This window comes from Telmatherina bonti (genome assembly GCF_933228915.1).
Source record: "Telmatherina bonti genome assembly, chromosome: 5".
Taxonomy (NCBI): Eukaryota; Metazoa; Chordata; class Actinopteri; order Atheriniformes; family Telmatherinidae; genus Telmatherina; species Telmatherina bonti.
The window spans coordinates 25,573,536-25,595,728 of NC_136623.1; the positions used below are offsets into that span (position 1 = coordinate 25,573,536).

The following is a 22,193-nucleotide window of genomic DNA, read 5'->3' on the forward strand; positions in this document are numbered from 1 at the left end:
ATGTAAAACCTAAAGTCTTCCTGTTTAAATATCATGAAGGCATATTTGTCTTGCATATTAAGTTTGTTTAGTGACATCCTCACGACACGCTATTAGCTTCGCATTTACCTCAGGATGGTGTCTTGCTAGGTGGGCAGTAACGTTAGTCGTGTTACCACAGTACACAACATATGCATTACAGAGTTTGCAAACAGCTTTCGACATGTCCATCTTCGCTTTACCCTTCAAAGCAAAAAATACAATATGTTTCCACACTTTTGGCTTAAAATGTGATGGTGGAGGATTCATCTCTGTGCATTTTTACAGATTGTCCCCTATTCTCTGTCTTCTGTTGAAGTGTTTTCCAAAACGTGTATAACATGTAACAAGACAATTGAGGAGAAACATTTCCCCTTCTTCTGGAGGAAAGTGGTAACTTTTTCTCCAATCTGCATCTAAACATATAAACATCTAAAATTGAAAGGACAAAAAAAAATAAATAAATAAAAAAAAAAATCAATTTTGACCAAAAAAAAAAAATCAATTAAAAAATTATATAACAAAACAAATCCAGATTTTTATGTGAATCGATTTTTTTTCCTCCCCTACTTCATATAATCTAAAAAGTCACTCTTGAATAATTTAACTAAACATATGCAGGTTCATGCAGCACCGAGTCTATTTACCAAATTTGGTGGAAGCTATTGAGTTTTACTGATGTTGCCATTAAAAGGCAAAAATTCACCTGCTATAGTTGATGCACTGACCAATGGCGAAGGTATCATGCTAGGGGGTTGTATGTAGGAACCAAATGTTGTTCACTGAACATTCAATCATTCGTTCAGTGTCCATCTGTCAGTTTTAGTGATCATCCTCTTTATTGTTGCATTTTTGTAAATGTGTTGTCATTCACATACAATTGTTTGATTTAGATAATATATAACTATTTTTACTGTAGGAGCTATCAAGCAGCTACATCTGTATGCAAATATTAGGTTGTACATTTTCACACTACAGTATATAAGATGCTGGGTGTTTAAGTTATGAAAAGTGTGACATGTTTCATGTTTTCTTAAATTTATTCGGAATTTTGGCATTGATCAGACAGACTATCAACAAGAGACTAGACATTTAAGTAGAGACATGGAAGGGAGATATTCATGGATTAGTTTGTGTGTGAAAGAGAGCATATGTGTGCATGCTTTAGAAGAAACACAGACAGACAGTTAGACCCTGCAGCTTATCGAGAGCAGCCAAACAATCAATTGGGGAGATGCACAAAGGAAAAGCAACTGGAAGGAGCATAAAAAGAGCTAAAGGGGATCAGTGTTTAGCTGAGAGTTTCAATCTCCTACAACAATACTTTACTATAAAAGCTCTGGGCTTCTTCTTTTACAAGATTAATACAGAATAACCACGAAGCAGTTTAATAAATTTATAAGTAGTAGATTCAGAAAAAAATAAATCACTGAGTCAACATTTTTTAGCTAAAGAATGTAGAAGATGAGCAAAGCTTGTGGCTAATGTTTTGGATCAGGGAGCAACAGCTGAACATCCCTTATATCTGTTTCATCTAGGCTGATATAAATTTTACAGTTAAAATGGACAACAGCAAGAAATAAGTTGATTGTCAATATTTTAGCATACTGTCAGATTTTATCTGAAGGCATCATGCACAAATAATCCCCCCAGATTGAAGCACAGTGAAAATATTGGACACATAAAATTGCACCATGCCTCTACCAGAATATAAACTATAGAGTGGTTCCTTTTAGATGAAAACCAAAGCTTCAGACAGTGAGTGTCCCTGCTGACTTTTGGCAAAGTGGTAGGTGGGGGAGGAAAGCAGAGAAAGAGGGCAAGAAAAAGGGGCAGTGAGTAACAAGGAGAGAGAGAAATTACTGTTTAAAAAAGAAGGGTAGGTAAGGGTGAAAGTCTGAATGAATGGCCTCTAGGAAAGTAAAGAGAGCAAAGATTATCAGTGGCTGTAATCTCGCTGAGAGGAGAAAACGATAAAAGGTTTATTCTAACTCAAAAATTTGTCTCCCCACAGATCAGGGATTGACCCAGAAATGAATGAAGTGGATAAAGAGACAGACTACACCGTGGCTTGCTGGAGTTGAGAACTTCATCAGGTATAAACCAAAACTGAACCTGTGGCTCCAAACAGAGATATTATATCTACATATGTGTCAGACTGACTTGCTTACAAACCTTCTCCCTCCAGTAGAAGTGTTCATCCTTTGAACAATCATTTACACTGTCCCTGGGAAACCACATTGACTAGAAACCACACAACAATCTAAAAGCCTTTTTAGTCTAATTTTAACCACAGCTGAACAAAAATCTTAGGAATCAGTCTGCACTTGAAACCAGTAACAATCCAATGTCTGACCCCAAAAATATAAGTGCTTGCTTTTGCCACAGACAGTCTCAGACTGGTTCGTGACTATACACAGAAATGTCTGTCTTTTGGCACAGAAAATGGCTAAACTCAGGCATTTTGCTAACCATACCAAGAATTTTCATTTAAGTACTTTACGAATTAACTAATCACATGTTCTTCTGCACAAGCTGGTTTATTTGTAGGTAGTTGTTGGAGCAAAGTAGTATAAAGAGGTAATCCACCACTACATGTAACTGAGTTTCCAGGGAGTCGACATCAACCTGTAAACAAATCAAGCAGGCATAAGAAGATTGGAGCAGCAGTCAAGTGGACGCAGAAAATACCAAGAGTTGCAAAGTGACAGATATTGGTATCTATCTTTGGCAAAGGGAAAATTTGAGCTTATCTGTAACAAAACAGTGGAAAAGTGGAACACCTATAAGTAAGCGAGTTAGAGTTTTTCTGCCATTAGGAAGAGATAAACTTTGGGTTCACAGTCCCTGAGACTGAGTTCCTCAGTTTGTATCTGTGTTTCTGCACGACATTGATTATGTTGGAAAAAATACCTTAATTCATTTCAGTTACAGTTCTTGCAACTGCATTTTGCACTATGTGAAATTTAATTGAAAATGTCACAGTTCAATATTAAGGTTTAGTTCCTACAATGCTCCTTGCAACATTTCAACACTTTGATTAAACTTGAACACATTAAACTAAAGTTTTTTACATTGAAGAATAATATCTTTCAGATCTTCACTGGAGTTTAATTCAAACTTGCACATGTTTTTGCAATCCCAATAATTACACACTGCTAGAAGTGAAAAAAGAGAATTCCCAAATGGAAAAAATTTCAAAACTTTTGTCAAGGTGCAAACAAGAGCAGTGGTGGTGTAGTGAGTAAGTGAGAGCGCTTCAATACAGTAGGTCATAGATTCAATCCCGGTGTGGCACATTGAGAAAGCATGTTAGATGGTTGTGTTTTTTTTCACTTATGCAATTTCATTTAAATCATTCGGCATTGTTCAATAAATGGGCATTCACAGTTGCTATTATTTCAATAACAGCTGTTTCTCGTTATTATTATTTAAAGTGACGCTGTGTGAAGGACCTATAAGTAACTAGCATTTATCAGCTGGAGACAGTGATTAGTTTGCACTCATTTTTAAAAAGCAGAGAGAAAGAGTGAATTTTTGCTATTAAAAACAACATAACTAAAAAAAAAACAAATCCAAAGCAATTTGAGCAAATCCTCCATGATTCTCCACAGTGAGAGTTCCTCCACAACTGTCTCGTCCAAGTAAAGTACTCATATGTACTATGCATAGCAATACTACCTTCATTAAAAAAAAAAACAAAAAAAAAAAAAACAGGTTGCCCGGAGGGAAATGAATTAACTTAATTTTTTTTAACAGAAGCTTGAAAACCAACACTGTCTGCCAAGAACCGAGTGAAAGTCAATAAGAACAGTGAAACATTTTGCAGCTCCTAATTTAGTTTCCTCATATGCCATGTGGATGAAAAAGATGCTCCTCATATCAAATTAATACAGATTTAAAATGTAAATATTGCTTTTCAATTTTGTTTAATTTGCCATATAAATTAGCGCAGGTAAAAAAAAACGACGGTGTGCCACTAAATAAGATTACCTGAAAACTACCTAAACATGCAACATATAATCGATATATAATCGATCATGTGTGTTGGTGAAAAATTAGCTCACTACTCCGACAAAGTAGACATAGTGATAAGATGCACACAAACACCCTGGTACTGGGACTTCAGTGGTCTTCGTTTATTACAGTGTACATCAACTGTATAAAGCAGGGCTTTTCAGCTCGGTCCCACGAGAGCCACAGCCCTGCAGGTTTTCAACATTTCCCCGCAACACCACACCTGACTCAGTTAAATGAGTCGCTGTGCAGAACTTCACGGGCTGTTGGATCAATTTAATTTAGGTCAGGTGTGTTCAAGAAGGGATACACTAAAACCTGCATATAACCTGGTTGGATGTCTGTTTTCTTATCATACATGAGCGAAACAGAACCTACACAACCCGCATGTCACAAGGAGATTATGGAAACAAAAATAAGCAGAGTGTGCTCCTAAAATGTCCGCCCATGGTCAATGAGAAAACATCCCAATCTGCTGGGTGCTGTCTGATGACATCACTATCAGTGGACAACCAAAGTGTTCTTAAAGGGCCAGTCCACATTACATCTGTTACACATTCCTGGTTAGAGAAAGAGTTGCAATTTGTACCAAAACTCCTAAAGTTTCTTTTGCAATGATTTTAAGTTGAAACACTTGACTTCAACAGCAGAGAATATTATTTCCTGACTTATACTCTATCAGTGCTAGATAGTAAATATGAAAAACAGAAATCTAGTGACAAAGAAGCAGACTCAGAGCAGAACTTGTCATCTTACCTTTGTTGGAATGCGTGCTGTTAAGAGGTAGACGCGGTAAGTTGCGAAAGCCTAGAAGAAGAAGGAGAGAATAATGATTGTTTTGCAGTAAATAGATACTGTGTAGCTGTAAATGTACACCCTGAGGCGGAAAAAAAACATTGAAAACGTTGCAGAACACAGAATTGTACTGCTGACTCAACAATTTAAAGGCTGTCAGGGACAAACAGGGATGACAACAAAGGAAAGAAAAATCCTACTAGAACTATAAAGCCAAAGTAAACTTCAACAAGCTATATCATAATTGTTCTCTTTATTAAATGTTGATCAACAGTGTATATGTACATGCATATAATATGACAGATATCTCTTTGCATGACATCATGATGACTGACTGAGTTTTTCTTTAATCCTGGTTAGTGTTGCTTCAGCCTGCTGAGCAAACTGGGCACTAATGGGTTGGAACACATGACAAAGACCAAGGCTGATTTCATTTCACTTCTATGAAGGAAAAATCTAATCTCAAGCTGAATGCAGACTCCTGACATCCCCATAGCAGCCACAGAAAGGAAATCTGCATGGCCACTTGCTAAACTTTTTGTATTTCTCCAGATTTTTCAATTTTGTATATGTTTTTATGTTTTATATATTCATTTTCATCCTTTTAAATTATCTATACTTCTTGTTGTATACTTTTAAGCACAGTGAGGTTGCACATTGCCAAAACACTCAACAACTTCTGTAATGCAGAAAAATAAATAATCCAAAACCCTGATTCTCTCAAAAATCTAAGTCATCACAAATCAACCCGGGGGGGTACAACGAAGAAGCTTAACCTTTAAAAATGAAAATGTGTCTTAAAGTGATTTTTCAAAGATAGAGGCTTGTGCCATGACACTGAATTTTCTCCTGACAGAAGGTATCATTACACTTCAGCCTGACCTTTAACCAACACGGGGAGACTTTTACCTTTTCCGGAGTAAACACACTTGATGGTCTATAAAAGGGACACACCCTGAAAAGCGGCACTGACTAACAGTTGCAAACTATTACTTAAATTTCAAGACAAATCAATAAATCAATTGCACTCAACAAAGCTGAGCTCATACGGGAATAGCCTCAGATCTCAGTCCAACTTCTGCTTGGAATTTAGTTGATCAGGAAAATGGACTTAATAGAGATGAGGCAAAGCACATCATTTGAACAAATCCCAGATAAACAATGGCAGACTGTGAGCACAGGGAGGGGAAAAGAGGTGATGAGAGAGCATAAGAGATAACAGGAAAAAACAAAGGCTAGAAACTGTCATTGTTTTTGAGAGATGTGAAAGAAAAATCAGACGGATGAGAGACAGGTCTAAAAAGGATGACAGTGCTTCCCAGCTATTTGTGGCTCAGCTCTACAGGCAGCATTTGTGCGTTTTGATGTGATGGAGATGGACAGGCAGGCCTGTAGAGCCAAAGATAACCGCAGCTAAAGAGCACGAGTCACCACTGCTTCACTCAACTCTCCCTCTCTCTCTTCTTTCATTTTCATTTCTGCACGGTCCTTCTTATTTACATACTGTATAATGTGTTTGCAGGTTTACTGATGATGAAACGGCACTGAAAAATGAAAACCTCACTTCAAAATGTAGGTAAGCCTCTAATTTTGGGTTAGTTACAAGGACATGAACATGTAAGCTGTGATGGCTGTGTGCACAGTCTGCATAATAAATCACATTCATATTAGTTTGTTTTCCAAACAAGTTATGTTTGGCTTGGCAGTGCTTGTCATTGACTTTATACATTTAGTTACATGCTTACTCATGAGGAGTATGATGTAGCCAGTAAAGAGCCGTAGAATATCTTTTTTCTCTAAAGTTTGAATAAATCTCTAAAATTAGAAAATATAAAGGACCTTAAAGACAAAAAGGAAAACACCTGGGAGCCACTCCCAGCCACAGCAACCTCTCTGTTGGGTGTGTGAGCCATGTGCTACAGTGTTTTCCTGAGATAACAGCTAATACAGTCTAGAAATGCAGATAGTTTGAGGTCTGCTACTTGCTGAACAGCTCAAGGCTTTTATCCCCTGCTGCATAATGTGAACAGGAGGACAGTGAAAATATGCCCTGTTTTACTTGTGGTATCCTACAGATAAAGGGCTGGAATTGCCTTGGTCTGTGTAAAAAGTTTAGAGCCAAATCCTGCTGTTCTAGGTTCAAATTTGTGACTGGATAAGAATGCTGTTTTTCATTGAGAGATACATCTGTTTGCTTTGAGAATAGCAACTCATAAGATTTTCTTTTTGACCGTTGCTTTGTGGACTCGGCATTCTGCTTTGACTGACTGTTCTCTTTCTGTGGCAACAAACCTCAGTAGGAGATTTATCAGCCCCAGGATCTCAAGATAAAACAGGAGACAAGAAATTGATTTATTGTACATGCTTGCTTATATTCACTATCCACCTCATATGAACAGCTTAAACTGTATAGACTTTAGTTTACTGGTAAAAACCCGGTCATTTATGGGTCAAACTAGTGAAGAAGTGTTCTGTCCTCTATCCTTTTGTTGACTGGACACAGCATGTCTCAGAATAACCTGAATCCACTTCTGTTGTGGTTTAATATAGTTAAGTAAGCCATGAAAGCGCTATGTCACAGTAATTAAACAATCATAAACAGAACATGTCATATCGGAGGATATGTCAGGATAGGATGGGACTGGTTCTTTGTGGAACATATGGACTGTCTGACTCCACCTTTCTGAGGTTGATGCTCTGAAGTTATAGCAGAAACCCTCTGCTACGATTGTGTTAATGTTTGTGAAACATCATGTATCATATTAAGAAAACAATACCTGAACATTTTAACATGAAAAAGATTTTTAGCAGTAAGATACAAAGTCACAGCCAGTGATTCCCGTCTCAACTGGCAGAACTGCAAATCATTGTCAGATAATAACAAGGCATGAAAGTAATACATTAGTCAGATACTTAAATGGTCATTTGTTTAAAAAGTTTTACACACTCCACTTTAAGTCACGATGACCCTTTTGATTCTTCTTCAAAAGAATCCCATCCTCCCCCTCAATGCATGGCTGCCCCCTCTCCTGCTCTCGCGCTGCAACGCTCGCTCCATCTGCCCTTTTAAGTGGACAAAGGCAGAACATCCCGTGACCACCCCCCACCCCACCTCTTTGCAGTTTCCCTCCTCTCTCTTACTCTGCTCACTGTATTAAGTGGATTTAAGCCTTGAGCCTTCCCATCAGTCACTGATTTCACAGCGACCAGCATCGCGCCCTTCGCTCCACTCAGCCAACCAGATGGCAGCCGCATTGGAGCATGTCTATGTGACCGAGGAGAGCATCTGCCATTACTCTCGCTCACTGTATTACACACACAGACAGACTGGTGGCTCACATGCAGGATGACTGCCACAAGCTCTAAAGCACCATTTGTCTTCTTGGCCTGTAACACAGGCCACACATAAACATACACTTGTGTATGAGAGCACAAACAAAAACACACACAGTTCTGTCAGACAGTTTCTCAGCCAATTCTATTTCTTGAAAATACTGTAAATTATACTCCACATGTAGTCAAAATAGAGGAGAGCTGACCTGCTCTCAAACTCCTTTTAAAGTTATGCAATGAGTGCACAGACACGATGAAAAGTGTGCGTTTGTGTCTGGTATGTCTACACTGCAAAGTCCAATCACAGCATCATCAGTCGTCAACAACCCCTCCCCCCCTCCCCATTTATCCATGCAAAGCCAAACACACTCAAACAGACAAGTTTTGTTGCTATGGCAATGGCTGGCCCCTGCTTGACGCACGAATCTCTGAATATAAATGCCATAAATGTGATAGACATTCAGACATGAAAGCAACACACTGCAGTGCCAAGCTTTGCTCCAAAATGTCAATGAGTTTTCACCCTAAAAAAAGAAAAAAGAAACATTCTTTGTGGACAACAGTCAGACTGAATCTCTGCAGGAGCAGAACAAACACTGAGCAACATTATTCAGCGGTGGCACCACTCAACCACAGGAGACATACCCCCTCTTGGAGTCATTCATGGTTTTTTATGAGCAGCATTCACAAAACCATTCAGCATGTATGCAGTCAGTTTGGTTTTGCATGGCTGAAGGTAACATTTTATGAAAAAGATGTTGGCAACATAAAAAATACATCTCATGTTTCATCGCTTAGATACCACTGGAACTTTGGTGTATGATTGGTTCGCAAGGTTTTCAGATTTCTGTTGAAGTATTTTGATCATTTTTGTTGTCTATAATATGTGGTGTGCTCATGTATGCCACCACAGCTTGCACAGCTGACACCCTTTCACAAGCAGCAGGGTGTATCATGCTTCGGGCCATCACATTGCTACTAGCTGCTATTGTATCTTGCGTTCATACTTTCTGTAAATGAGATTTTTGGATATGTGTGCATACAATGCCACCAAATACAAGTAAGAAAACCCAGAATATTCATCTGCTAATCACTTTTGGTCTGATTGATCAGTCAGTTTATACTCACTTTTACTGTATATATATGCAAGATTAGCAAATGAAGACACATAGCCTAAAAGCAGCACATTGAGTATAAAAATAGTATTTAGGACATCCCAACTTCTGAATGTATGCATGATTAATCTTGCTGGAAATGCAACCATTACAGAAGAAAGTGAATTGTCCCTGATTTTAATTAGATGGAAATGTTTCAACTAAATAATTTACAAATTACTGTTCAAGTTGAGTTTATTACAGCTCAGCATAATGAATTAAGTCTTAACAGACTGTGCAAGCTATGTCTAACATAAAACAGTAGTTAATTTACATGTTTATTATAAACAAAACCTGCACGTTATTTATGCTGAAAACTTGGATTAGATGTTGCACAATATCACTGCACTTAGCCAAGCTAGTCTATGTTGAGCTTCACATTTATATTTCACCCAGGAGGAAGATTTTGTGGTTTTCATTACCTGCAATTGTACAATAACACAAAATATGTCTAATTTATGAAATGTGTCATTTCCTCTTGTTTTTTTACATATTAAAAGACATAATGCAAGACTACATCAGATGTTAGGAGCAGAAGCCGGTAAATGAAAGAATAACTATTAATTCTGAACAGATCTGACAGAGGCCAAGGCTGTTTAAATACTGTTCTTAATTAAAGAAAAATTGCTTTAAACTGCAGCCACACAAATGAGCAGGATCATGAAAAGCATACAGCTTCCTCTATCTCCTGATGACCTGCTCTTTATTGCGTAACTACTGTCAGCATGTCTTTCACATGCATACGAGTCCAGTATTAATGAGTCATGAAGTGCTGACTGCAAACTCAAACTGTCAACACAACACAACAGACATGAATATTTTTAGGTCTACATGGAGAAAGAGAGAAACCTCCCTGACAAACAGAGCAGCCATCAAAGAGATGCAGAGGGCTGCTGGAGGAGAATGAGAGGGAGGCGGGAGAGCAAAGCAAGTAAAATGACTTAATAGATTCTAAGTGCTGTTGTGCTGATAAGGAGCCAAGGCTGGAATCCAATGAGGGCAGGCCAAATCTTTAATGAAAGGAAGTGTTTAAAAGCCATTTCATCTCTGTTATAACCAATGCTGCTGAGATAACCCTCTCACTTAGTTCATGGAAATCAATCAGCAGCTGACTGTAGGCAAAATGTGGGTGAATTTCTCATCACACACAGCAGTTTTGTCCTTGTCTTTTTTTTTTTTTTTTTTTTTTTTTTTTTAAATTTGTCTTTTTCTTTTAATGGTCCCATACTATACATTTTTTCCAACAATTTAATATGAGTGTCAGAGGCCCAACAACTTTATCTAGCAAGTTTATTATCCCAAATTTAGCCTTGGTCATTAATTTTAGTGATTCCAAAAGTTCTTGTCGAAAGATCTACAGAGAACGAGCCATTTCTGTCTGAACCTTGTGTGGGATAAGCTTGTCCACACCTACGCCACACCCCTTTCACTGAGAGGATGCAGCTTTTAGATGGCACCCACAGTGATTTTAGAAGGAAGGCTCAGCTAGTCAGAGGCTGTGGTTACTAATTCTTGAGGTCACAAAAGGAAAGATCTCAGACTTGATTTCAGTGGGATGTAAAGATGTCCGCTTTCTAGTCATCCGAGCTAACTGACATAGCTAATTGAGCTATGTCTCAAATTTTCTTTAGTTTACTTTTCTTTTATCTCTTTGTTTTGCATTATTAGGAATGACATTAAAAATGAGTGGGGGAAAAAACCCAAAACATCATCCCTTGTTATTCTTGTTGATCTGTACATCTAAAGCTACTGGTGTGAGAAAACCAGTGAGAAAACCAGTTCTTAGCTAAACAGACAGGAAAATATGTTCTGGTATCCATATTGACCTCATATCAACAATAATCCATCTTTCACCACAGTATCAGTGTTTAGACAACATGTTCTAAACATAAAAAGACAAATATCTGTTAGAATGATGATTATGCTGAAAATGAAATACTTAGAATTATTGTTGCTATTGTCATGTGACTACTCTGGTTACTGGTCATCACTGTTTTCAACACCATTTATTCAAACAGCTGCTGCACCATCAGAGACATCTGTGGTCTGACATTTATTTGAGCAGAAGCCCCCACCTACACAAGTTCTTGCTGCAAAGCAAGAACGATTTTGAGTGCATCAGTTGATTAAAATATGGTAGACTTCACATCTTTTGAAATTAAACCAACATTTTGCAAAGTATTTCTTAAAATTTATGGGAAATTTTATCAAATCAAGTATCTACCACAACCTTCTTGACAAAAACAAATCAATCAAGTTTATAAAAGTTCAACAAGCTTAAACCATCCATCCATCCATTTTCTAAGCCTCTTAGTCCGATTAAGGGTCAAGGGAAGCTGCAGCCTATCCCAGCTATCATTGGGCAAAAGGCAGGGTACACCCTGGACAGGTCATCACTCCATAACAGCAAACTTAAACCATTTCAGTAAATTCTACCTATCACTCAAATGAACAAAAAGAAATAACCATTTGAAGTAAATAGTTAGTGTGCATTTTATAAGTAGAGCCAATACAGTTTAATGTCAGTGTACATACATTCCTTATTAATATCTTGGACTAATCAGAGGTTGTGTAAGTGAGTGAAAGAGCAAGACTTTTTAGGCTGCTTTAAGGGTGGACACAAGAATTTTCAAAAGGATCCTTCAAAATATAAATAAATTAAGAGCTTGGTAAAGAGCTGTACTCTCAGTGTTTCTTTTAAAACCCATGAGCCACATTGTGACAAATCTATTTCAGTTGTTGCTTTCTGTCCCAGGTGTTTAGTCTAAATTAGGGGAAAGGCATTTTTTCCACTCTGTATCTTCTGCTTGGAATATGTTGCTAAAAGACTAGAAACTAACTGGATAAAGTACATGGCACGCTTTTATGTCCAAACTGAGAATTATTGAGACTGACCACACAACACACATTTTTTTTTTCATAATTTGCTTTTAAAGGTCATTTTCTTTTTTATTTATCTTTAATGTGTTTAAACTGATTAAGTTATGTCACTGTGTCTTTTTTTGTAATTGCTGCTTCCTATCTCAGACCAGGTCTCCCTTGTAAGAGGCCTTAAATCTTAATGGGATGTTTTGTTTTTTTCCTGGTTATATAAAGTTTTACAAAGTAGATATCCGCTTGGTTTCCCATTCAACAAAAATGTCTTTGTAAACATCAGGTCAACTTTGTCTCTGAGCATATGCACAGTACAAGCAGTGGAGGTAATTCTAGTTACCACTTGAATTTTTTTCCATCTTTGTGCTTCAATCTGAACAATAGTGTTGAAAAAAATCTTTCTACAAGTTTATGTTTGATTCAGCACCTTAATCTGATTTTTACCTTCACTGTAGAGTGAATGTTTTCATTCAGCATGCCATTTAATTCAAAGCTCTGTTGTTTGTGCCACTGTATATGTCTTCTCTCAAGGATTCATTTATTTTCATCAATTCCTGAAAATCTACCAGCACTTGTCCAGAAATGGGCCTCTGTGGGCCAACAGCAATGTCTGATGTACTTCATCCCAAGCAGACTGTTAAGTATCCTCTGGACATTTCATTATGATTGTATTCAACATATGAATATCTAATCTGGAGACCCTCACAACTTGCTCCAAGAACCCCGCTAACCTTTAATCGTCATAGCATTTACTTCAGCAAACCTACTGCTTTAAAGTATGCCTGCTTAATGTACATTTTTTTGTTATTTTTCTTACAATTCTTTGCATTCACCATCAGGAAGACATAGATTATCCTTAAAGTAACAAGTAGGCTCTGTCAAAACATTTGGGAATCTACCTAAACTTTGGAGGCAGCAAACTGCCAGTAAAACTTTTAACAGCTCATTTGCACTTGTATTATAATTCATCCAGTCTTCTCTACTGACAGACTCAGTAGAAGGAAATAATTTACTCACAGGAAAATCTGGACCTAAAGTGGTTCCTGAAAAACAAGCGACTAACCACTGAACTCAGGCAGAGGAATTATCTATTTCACATCGACTGTGAGGACAAGCTGCTGACAGTGCAGCTGAGGTCTGGTCCTTTAATGCCTGCAGACTCACACTGCGACAAAAGCACAACCCAACGTAAGCATGGGGCATCCTACAACATGATTCTGCGGTAATTAAAAACACACACACACACCACCAAAAAAAAAAAATCACATTTATGACAAAAAATATTTCAATAAAATAAATAAAACACACTCAACGGTAAGTTTGTACATGTTTGAAAATGCACCTATCTTTTCTGGAAAACCATACTCAGACTATCATGCAACTAATCGAGATTTTTTTTTTTTTTTACTTTATGGATAGAAAGTATTATCCTGAGAGAATATCCTTCTCATAATCTGCACCAGCAGCCACTGAAAAGAGACATCAATTTTCTTTTTATCACCACACTGCTCATCATTATGTGTCTCACTGGTGGGGAGACGCGCTTGGTGGGGAACAAAGGCGGCTGACGGCGGTACTTCCTGAACAGATTTGATTGGCCGATTTCATCAGACCACAGCTGCAGTGAGCCGAAGCATCAATAAATGTGGCATCTGATTGTGGGATATTTCATTATTTATTTTAATTTAGTTTTGATGCAAACTGCTGGTGCTGCTGGTTCTGTTTTCAGTCAGAACATTAACTGTCAGCATTTATGCACAATATGCTGAATAATAGATGAAAAACTATATAATCTTTGGAAAAAGAAACGGATAAAAAGCTTTTTAAAGGTAATAAAAATTCCCTGTAGCAGATGGTAATCAGTCTTTAGACTACAGATCTTCTATTGGGCATCATTAACATTTTCGCAGCATGCTATCACTGTGCCAAACAATCCTAAAATATTTAGAGCTGTAAATGTATCCAACAATAAACAATCTGACTGAGCAAATATATAAAAGTAGAAGCAACGGCATTAATTGTGGTTTCAGGTACAAGGGCCAGGATAGATATCAGTCCCTGCTGGGATTAATATGGGCTCCCTCTTAGCACTCTGTAGGTCTGTAGATCATCCTGTAAAAGCCCAGTGTGTGTTTAGGTTAGAGAGATAAGGAAAAATCCCAAAGGTTCATTTATTTATCTGCATGCCAGCTAGACACAATGGAGAGGAGGTAGGTGTGTTGGTGTGTGCATACTGTAGCAATGCGATTTCGAGCCAAGATTTTTGTGTAAATAGGATATCGCTGCAAACCATGGGGATACCAGAGAAAAAGCACAGACAAAGCAGTAGAATAAAAAAAGAGGATAACATGAATTTTTATATTGAAATAGACAAAAATCAAAGTGTAAAACCTCCTCAAACTGAAGTATAGTGCTTTGTTAAGAAAAAGATGTGCATGCATGACAAAGAAAACAAGAGAGAGAGAAAAATGAAAGAAACAAAGGCAGAGCACAGAGGGGCAGGAGGGAGGAGGTGCTGATCTGGGTTGGTCTTGGCAATACCCACACTTTCCTACTTGAGTGGCTGGATAGCATCAGTCAACACTCATAACACACACACACAAACTTGGGGCTGAGCACAAATGGCATATAAAACATCAAACTATTACCTTGCTGTTAAGAACATGGCATCTCAGGATTATGTTTATATTCTCAAATGTTTACTACATCTGAAATGATGAAAGCAAGATCTAGCTGATGCAAGTATAATACTGGGTTTCATTGTAAGCACATATTAGCCTATATTAATACCAAAGAATAGGAAAAAAGACTATTTTCTACAGAATAAAATAACACCAAGAGTAGCTCTCATAGCACAACTGTGCAAGACATGTTTGTATCCAGCATAAATACTACTGGTCTCACAGTAAGACTGAAGAATCATGAATGTGTATTCTTCTCCTTTGTTTATTCTTCTGGCTCTGATCCACACTTCTGTCAGATTACTTCCTCTTTGCAGATAGTCTATCTGCATTAGTGAGCTGGACAGGTGCTGGTAGTGTGATGGTTCATTTGCACACAACGAGTTTCAAATGCAGGAAAATGCATGTATTTGTATGGTGAATTCAGGGCAGCCAAGGTAGAGGGTCATTTTCACTCTTTTTGTACATAAAAAAAATGCACATTTTGTTTGACAGCACAAGAACAAAGCTAAAAATGTTCAGTGAAAAACATGTAGGATGGTTTGCCTGGTGTCCAGCTACTTCTGTGAAACACATGCAGGGATCACTGTGCAAACATTAAAGGTGCCAAAACATTTAATATTAATCTTAGTTTAATCTAACTTTCACAGGCTGACAGAGAGAAGACTTTTCTTTCAAAAGCCACCACCAAAATTATGCATTTTAAACAAACGAGAAAATTCAGGATTTTACCCATGACACAGCAATTAATGACAGTTTATGATTGATTGTGTTTATATTATATACCATGTTATATTATTTTTTAAACAAAATTATATTTAAAAATACCAGTGTAAAGAAATCTGCTTTATGTTTTTCAACAATTCTGATTATACTTTTCAAATTGTCCTTCAAATAAACAAATAATACCATATTATATTTGTCCCCTCAGGACACTGAATGCAGAATCGTGTTTAATGATGACACTAAATGCAGCATGTCTGGGTTGCTGTTACACGCTCCACTGAAACTTCTTACTCCGTCTACCATCAACACTCATGGGGCTGTCTCCTTCTGACTCAGTGAAAATGGTGAGCTGTGAGAGTTTTAATATGTACATATACATTAATAAGATTTATAGCTACAAAGATTGAGAACTGGTTCAGTAATGTGTGTTTAGGCTGATCTGCTGATTAACCGCATACTAATTACATTCCTTTGTATTGTGGTCCTAAAAATTACAAAAAATAAAAAAATAAAAATAAAAAAAACACTGCATGTGAGACCCAGTGCCCACATGTGTGATCAGATCTATGACTTTATTTATACAGTACAGATACACAACACAAATATGGGTAAGGGCTGTCTTGACTGGTTGGTGTGAGCAGACGGCATGAAGAGAAAAACAGCAACAAACAAAGACACTGGACAGTAACCACAGATCAGCACCACAGTCTCTCTTGAGACACGGTTTAGTTTCTTCTTTAGTTGCTGTACTTTACATTACTGTATAATACTGGACATACAAAAAAAATGTTTTGTACGTTTTTTGTTTTCAGATATTCTTTGGTTTCGTGTAGACAACAAAACTGGGTTCAGAAAAATGGTAGATAAATGGTAAATAAATGATAGATTTGCAATGACCTTGCAGCTGTCCTGCACATCAGTATGTCTGGTGCAACTGCAGTCACATGCAGTCTCTGGCTTGTGTCTGCTACATGTTAGTTAGTGTGCAGGTACTGGATTGTGACTGGTGTGCCAGACATGCTAGAATAGTCTTTTGCATAACACAGCTAATGTGAAGCTCTAATATGGCAAATCTATAATGCAAGAAGAAAAAAAAAAGATCTACATGCTTCCAAAATTCTTTGATGAGTGTTGCTTTAAATCTCATGGTCAAATTTTGGAAGTTTAATAGTCAATAAGCCAGAAAAAAAGAGCTAGGACAAGCAATCTCCATCTTCATGTTATGAGCTGAGTTTCAGTGTTTTGACATAAAACCTTGATTAAGTGCTATGGTTTTTCAGTCACTTACCATGACATGGTCTACAATGTCATTACTACCAAATCAATACTGGCTGTCGCTGCGACCTACAAACCTTATTTGATTACCTCCAGTGAGAACCAGCTCACAGTGTATCAACCAGACTACTGGACCAAAAGCCACTTCTCCTATAAAACCGACTGACCACCTTGTTTTGTGGCCAACAACAGTCTCAAGTGTCTCACCCTGGGAAACTTAATTTATGAAGAAGCTAAACCACATAGTTCATAAGCTAGCATTATCAAAATGTAAAAAAGTAAAATGAAGACAAGAAGCAAATAGCAAATTTGAGGTTAAAACCAGACATACTGAAAGTCAATAGTCTGAAATAATAAAAACCAATGACCTGAAGCAGGGTCAATTATATTACTGAGACTGTGTGAGTGACAATGACCCCAACCTATGAAATAATAAAGATAAATTACTATGGGCGGGGCTTGGAATTTCAGGCGGTACAAGAGAGGTTCATTGGCCTAGCAATGCAAGACTTAAGGGTTAAGTGAGTCTTAATTAATTTTCTTAGTGATAAGTGTACCTGGTCAATATATGACACAACATGACTGGGATCAGGGTGAGTAGAAATCTGTCAGACTATTGAATCTAATAAGTGTAAGCTCCTGCGTCTGTGTGATTCTGAAGATGGTAACAAAATATATTGATTCATTCATGTTCAATTTAGTCTTGACTCTCAGTTACCACAGGTAAAATATTGCTAATAAAGAACTTGTAAATATAATTAGAAAAGAGTAGGCTGTCTAACCAAATGCACATAACAACACAATTGTGTTGTCATGTGTGGGTTGTGCAGTAACTGCAGTGTATACTCAGCAGGGAAACTGTGACCCGGCTGACACATTTTCTCTGCCTGGTTAGCTCTGAATGTCAGCCTAATTATGTTAATAATGATAAGCACTGCTTAATGATAGAAAACACAGAGGACCCTGAATGACATAAGTATTTAATAGATACAGCGATGTTTTGTGTCACAACGCAACTGTCTGAACTCTGACTGAACTTCTAGTTAAAAGGATAAAACAAAGTTTCTGTGTTAGCCTCCACTTGTCCATGCAGTTTCCCAACCTCAGGAATGAAAGCAAAACTAAAAATAGGTCTATTCAGGCAGGAAAGATCCCTGTAAGGTTAGCTTGATTCTTTTTCCTTTTTTCCCAGACTGTGCTATGACCACAGATTTTAAAATAGAAACACTCCTTGGATGACTTGAGAAAGAGACATGACTCTGCATCATGAAGGTTATTGTCCTAGAGTTGTGTAACATTTTGAACCTCAAGATGATGCACTTTACCAATTACACATCAATATAAATTATATATTTATTCTCCAACACAATGGCCTTATTTTGTGTTCCAGGTGGTCATCATCTAATAGTACCAGCACTACTACTTTGATAGTGACATATAAACAGACTGGTTGCCTTGCAGGTTAAAACTGCAGCAGGCTAGCAAGGTGCTAAAGTCAAGCGTCAACACTCTTTGTGGTTTGAAATAACTAAAATTTGTAGAGATCTACAAAAAAACGAATAGGAAAGAACCTAAGTATTGACTGAATTAGCAAGTCAGCCGAGGACTGTGTCACAGTCTCTTACTGGAACTATAATCTGAATGCTAACAGCTCACAACCTACGTATGTGGAGCATGCATCCACAACTCGGATAATTCTCTCTCAGGCTGTGACGCCTGAAAACTAAATCTAAAGCTTGTATTTGCATTGAATCACCCCAAAAACGTATATATACTAGAAAGTGCTGATTTTATCAAATTAGGACATTTCATACAAGATACTAATTGCAAGCATGTCTCATCCATAGTGTATATGCTCACATATGCTGTAAGCACATCATGACCTGATGTGACATATGCACACCTTAACCTCTTGATCCTGGAGCTTAAGGGTAAAGCTTCTGGAAAATATTGAGGGTCAGTAATCTACATCTAAAGGTTTGAACTCTTCATGTTTATAGTATCTACAGAGGCAAATAAAAGGTTTTGGTGCATTACCTGTAAGTTCAACACTCCTAAAGAAAATCTAATTACAATATTCCTGACAAATATTGAGACTGTAATTTGGACTGAAAATTAATCTTTTCAATTCTAGCTTCAGTTCAGTGTTCATACAGAATTATATTAGTATAAGATGGAGAAGTACCAAAGAAGATGACATCTACATTCAAACAGTTCCACAGGATGCAAAGATAAGATATGAATGGCTTCGTTTACCGACTGCAAAATGTAACCTTAACATTTAAACTTTGCCCTTTTTAAAAAAAAAAAAAAAAAAAAAAAAAAAAAAAGAACAGTCTGAGGTTTTTCACCTTAACACCGCAGCACATCATGTTTCTCTCTACCTCTCTCTAGCACATAACAGAGTTCCGTCCTTGATACATATGCAGACATGTGAAAAAACACATAGTCACACTCCAACCAGCAGAGAACTTATGCGGGAAAATATGTGGCTTCAGATACCTGAAAATCAGACAATATCAGTGTATATTGTATGATCAGGGAGGGGAAGATGGACCTTGTTACGCTGGTGTCTTGATGTCCATCGTGGAGACGTAGCAGAACTGAATCTACTGTCATTCTAGCCATTTCTAAGTCATGTTACAGCATACAGGGGAAGGAGAGTCAATCTTCTTTACAGACTTTATTAACATTAGTATGTTATCTGAGCACTTTTTGAATATTAAGAGCAATGCCACTTAAAATAAAGTGTGTTGACCTTATCAGGACTTTTTGGAAGTTGCACTGTTTCTGTCCTCAGTGTTACAAGCTGTTACAGCTTTCAGGCATTAATTAAAATTCATTTGCAAATGTAACATGACTTCACAGCTGAGTGTAGCGGGGGGCATGGTGTTTAAATGACTGTTGCACAACAAAATCCACAGGAATTATAACTGGACCTGGATCATGTAACATGGAAATTAGTTTCATGCCTTTGTGATTTCCTAAGTGCAAAGTTTTGTGTGTGTGCGTGTCTTGCAAAGTCAGTATTCGCGTTTGGTTTTCCCACACTATCTTTTCCTCTAGTATTCGAATAAAATGTTACAAATGTGTGTGTGTGTGTGTGTGTTTCCCCCTTTGGTTATGATGTTAGTGTTGTTTTGTACTACTAGACACCTGTGGCATCAGAGTGTGTAAAATAAGGTGACTGAAGTACTTGTTACTTCAGTCACCAGTGTTACATTTTCTGAACAAGCTTTATAAAATATACAGCTAATATTAAAACTACTCATTAATGCTCATGTTATAGTAATTACCCTTTAATAATCATTCTGTAATTACAGAACAAATACCAACTAATGAGATAAAAATATATTAACAACCAAACTATATACTATATTTTAAACTATATTTTAAAAACTTTGACTACAAAGTATATATAATAACATACATATCCTCAAAACAAAAAACTTCAAATGTGACTGAAACATGTTTTGTTCACACCAACAAACAGGTTTTAGTACCTCTATAAAAGACACTAGAAATGCTGGTTCCTTTGGAGGAATTCAACATCTTTTTATCCAGAAGTGGAGAAATGAGTTACATCTATTTTTCTGCTGCCCTCTCCAAACGTCAGACCTTGGGACTAAAGAAAAATCAAAGACAACTAAAGAAAGAGGTCTCCGTAGGTTTTCTATTTCTTTTCATTTCCAAGCAATATCTCCTCAAAAAAAGACAACAGGTCACCGCTGTTACACTTCATGATTATTTTGCCCCCGACCCTCTGTGCCCTCCATTCTGCACAATCCACTTTACTCTTCCTCCCTCTGTCTTTTCCTCTTCCCCTGGGGTCTGTTTGATGGACTGATGTTATTATCACTACCTCCTTCACCCTCCGTCTTCAAAGGAAGGAGTCGGCTATATCCAATAAGCTTTAGTGTGGTTAAGAGAAGCTTCGGGGCACAGTGGTGCTTCACTCTTACTTAAAGCGAAAGAAGGGAACCATGTGGATATCTGGTAAATGAGCAAATTAATGGTGAAAATAAGCCTATTCCTCCTTTCATTCTTAACACCATAGAGGGGTGTATTGCACTGTATAAAGTGGTTCAGCAGCTCCACGCTGTAAGTAGCTGTCATTGTGTGTGTGTGTGTGTGTGTGTGTGTGTGTGTGTGTGTGTGTGTGGGGGGGGGGGGGGGGGGGGGGGGGGGGCAACATTAACAAAGGAAAAGAGGATCATTTATAACAGACATGCCACAAAAGACAAGCAGAAACTATCATCTTTTTCTTTACATTTCATTTTATTGTAAATGTTTTATCTGTCTTTTTACTGATGTGATGTCAAGAGTTCCAGGTCTTATTATTGATGTTTATTTACCTTCATGAATAAAATCAATAGTGGCTGCTCAACATTTTGCTGCATCCTGTTGATGCACTTCTGAGAAATTCTTGAAACAGACGTTTGGCTTCAACTTGTGATCTCCAAACAATCTGTAAATATGCTGCTCTTTCATCATGTCCAGAGACAACACCACTCGCAGCTTACAGTTCCATGACATGTTTACTTTCTCTCTGAGACACTTCCTCCATAATTGGCTCTTCAAACTCTACTTTTCTGTGACAACAAACAGTGGTTTATTTGTTCAGTTCAGTCATGCAGAGCAGCGTTACAAAGTCATGCTCTGCGTGTGGATAAAATGCCACAATGTGTCCACTGGAATTCCTTATTTCCCAGTACTGACTCCCACTTCTTTGCATTGCTTTGTGAGCGTGCTTGTGTATGTGTGTGGGTGCACACCGCTACTGCCTCTGTGTCCAGCTCCCAAATTGTGACATTATTGTCATTAGTGCAATAAGTTAACCTCAAATCGAGCACTAAAACAGAGGAGAGTGTGGATTTTTAAGTGGGGTGGCATTTTGCACTAATGGGCCCAGAGGGTCTCTACTACAGTAGACAGCATATTACAATATCCTCTCGATTTGAAGAATCAGATTGTTTCCGAACAGGTAATGAAGCCATAAGCTACCATGAAAGGAGCAATCACAAGAGTGAACTTTTCAACAACTAAAATAAATACCATCACTAATTTCCTGAATCGATAGGATTTCATTCACAACAGCCTGATTTGATTAGATTTTGATTCATTTACAGAGCAGGTGTCCAAGTCCAGTCCTCGACATCTAGTCCTGCAACTTACAGATCCATCTGTTCTCCAACAAACCTGAATCAAATGCTTGAATTTAGGTGTGTTGGAGAAGGCTTGACATCTAAAGGGTGCAGGATAGCAGATCAAGGCCAAGATCTTGCCTTGAATCTGTAATTCACACAAGAGCAGCGTTGCT

The 22,193-nt window shown here is 37.6% G+C and overlaps 1 protein-coding gene across 1 annotated transcript in view; it reads right to left on the reverse strand.

Moving 5' to 3' along the window:
* LOC306755737 (F-actin-uncapping protein LRRC16A-like) overlaps positions 1-22,193 on the reverse strand; it is a 66,171-nt gene that overhangs the window by 38,519 nt on the left and 5,459 nt on the right. The window contains exon 3 of the mRNA XM_079240241.1: positions 4,792-4,842. Within this exon, the coding sequence (XP_079096367.1) occupies positions 4,792-4,842 (51 nt within the window). The remainder of the gene's footprint in view (positions 1-4,791; positions 4,843-22,193) is intronic.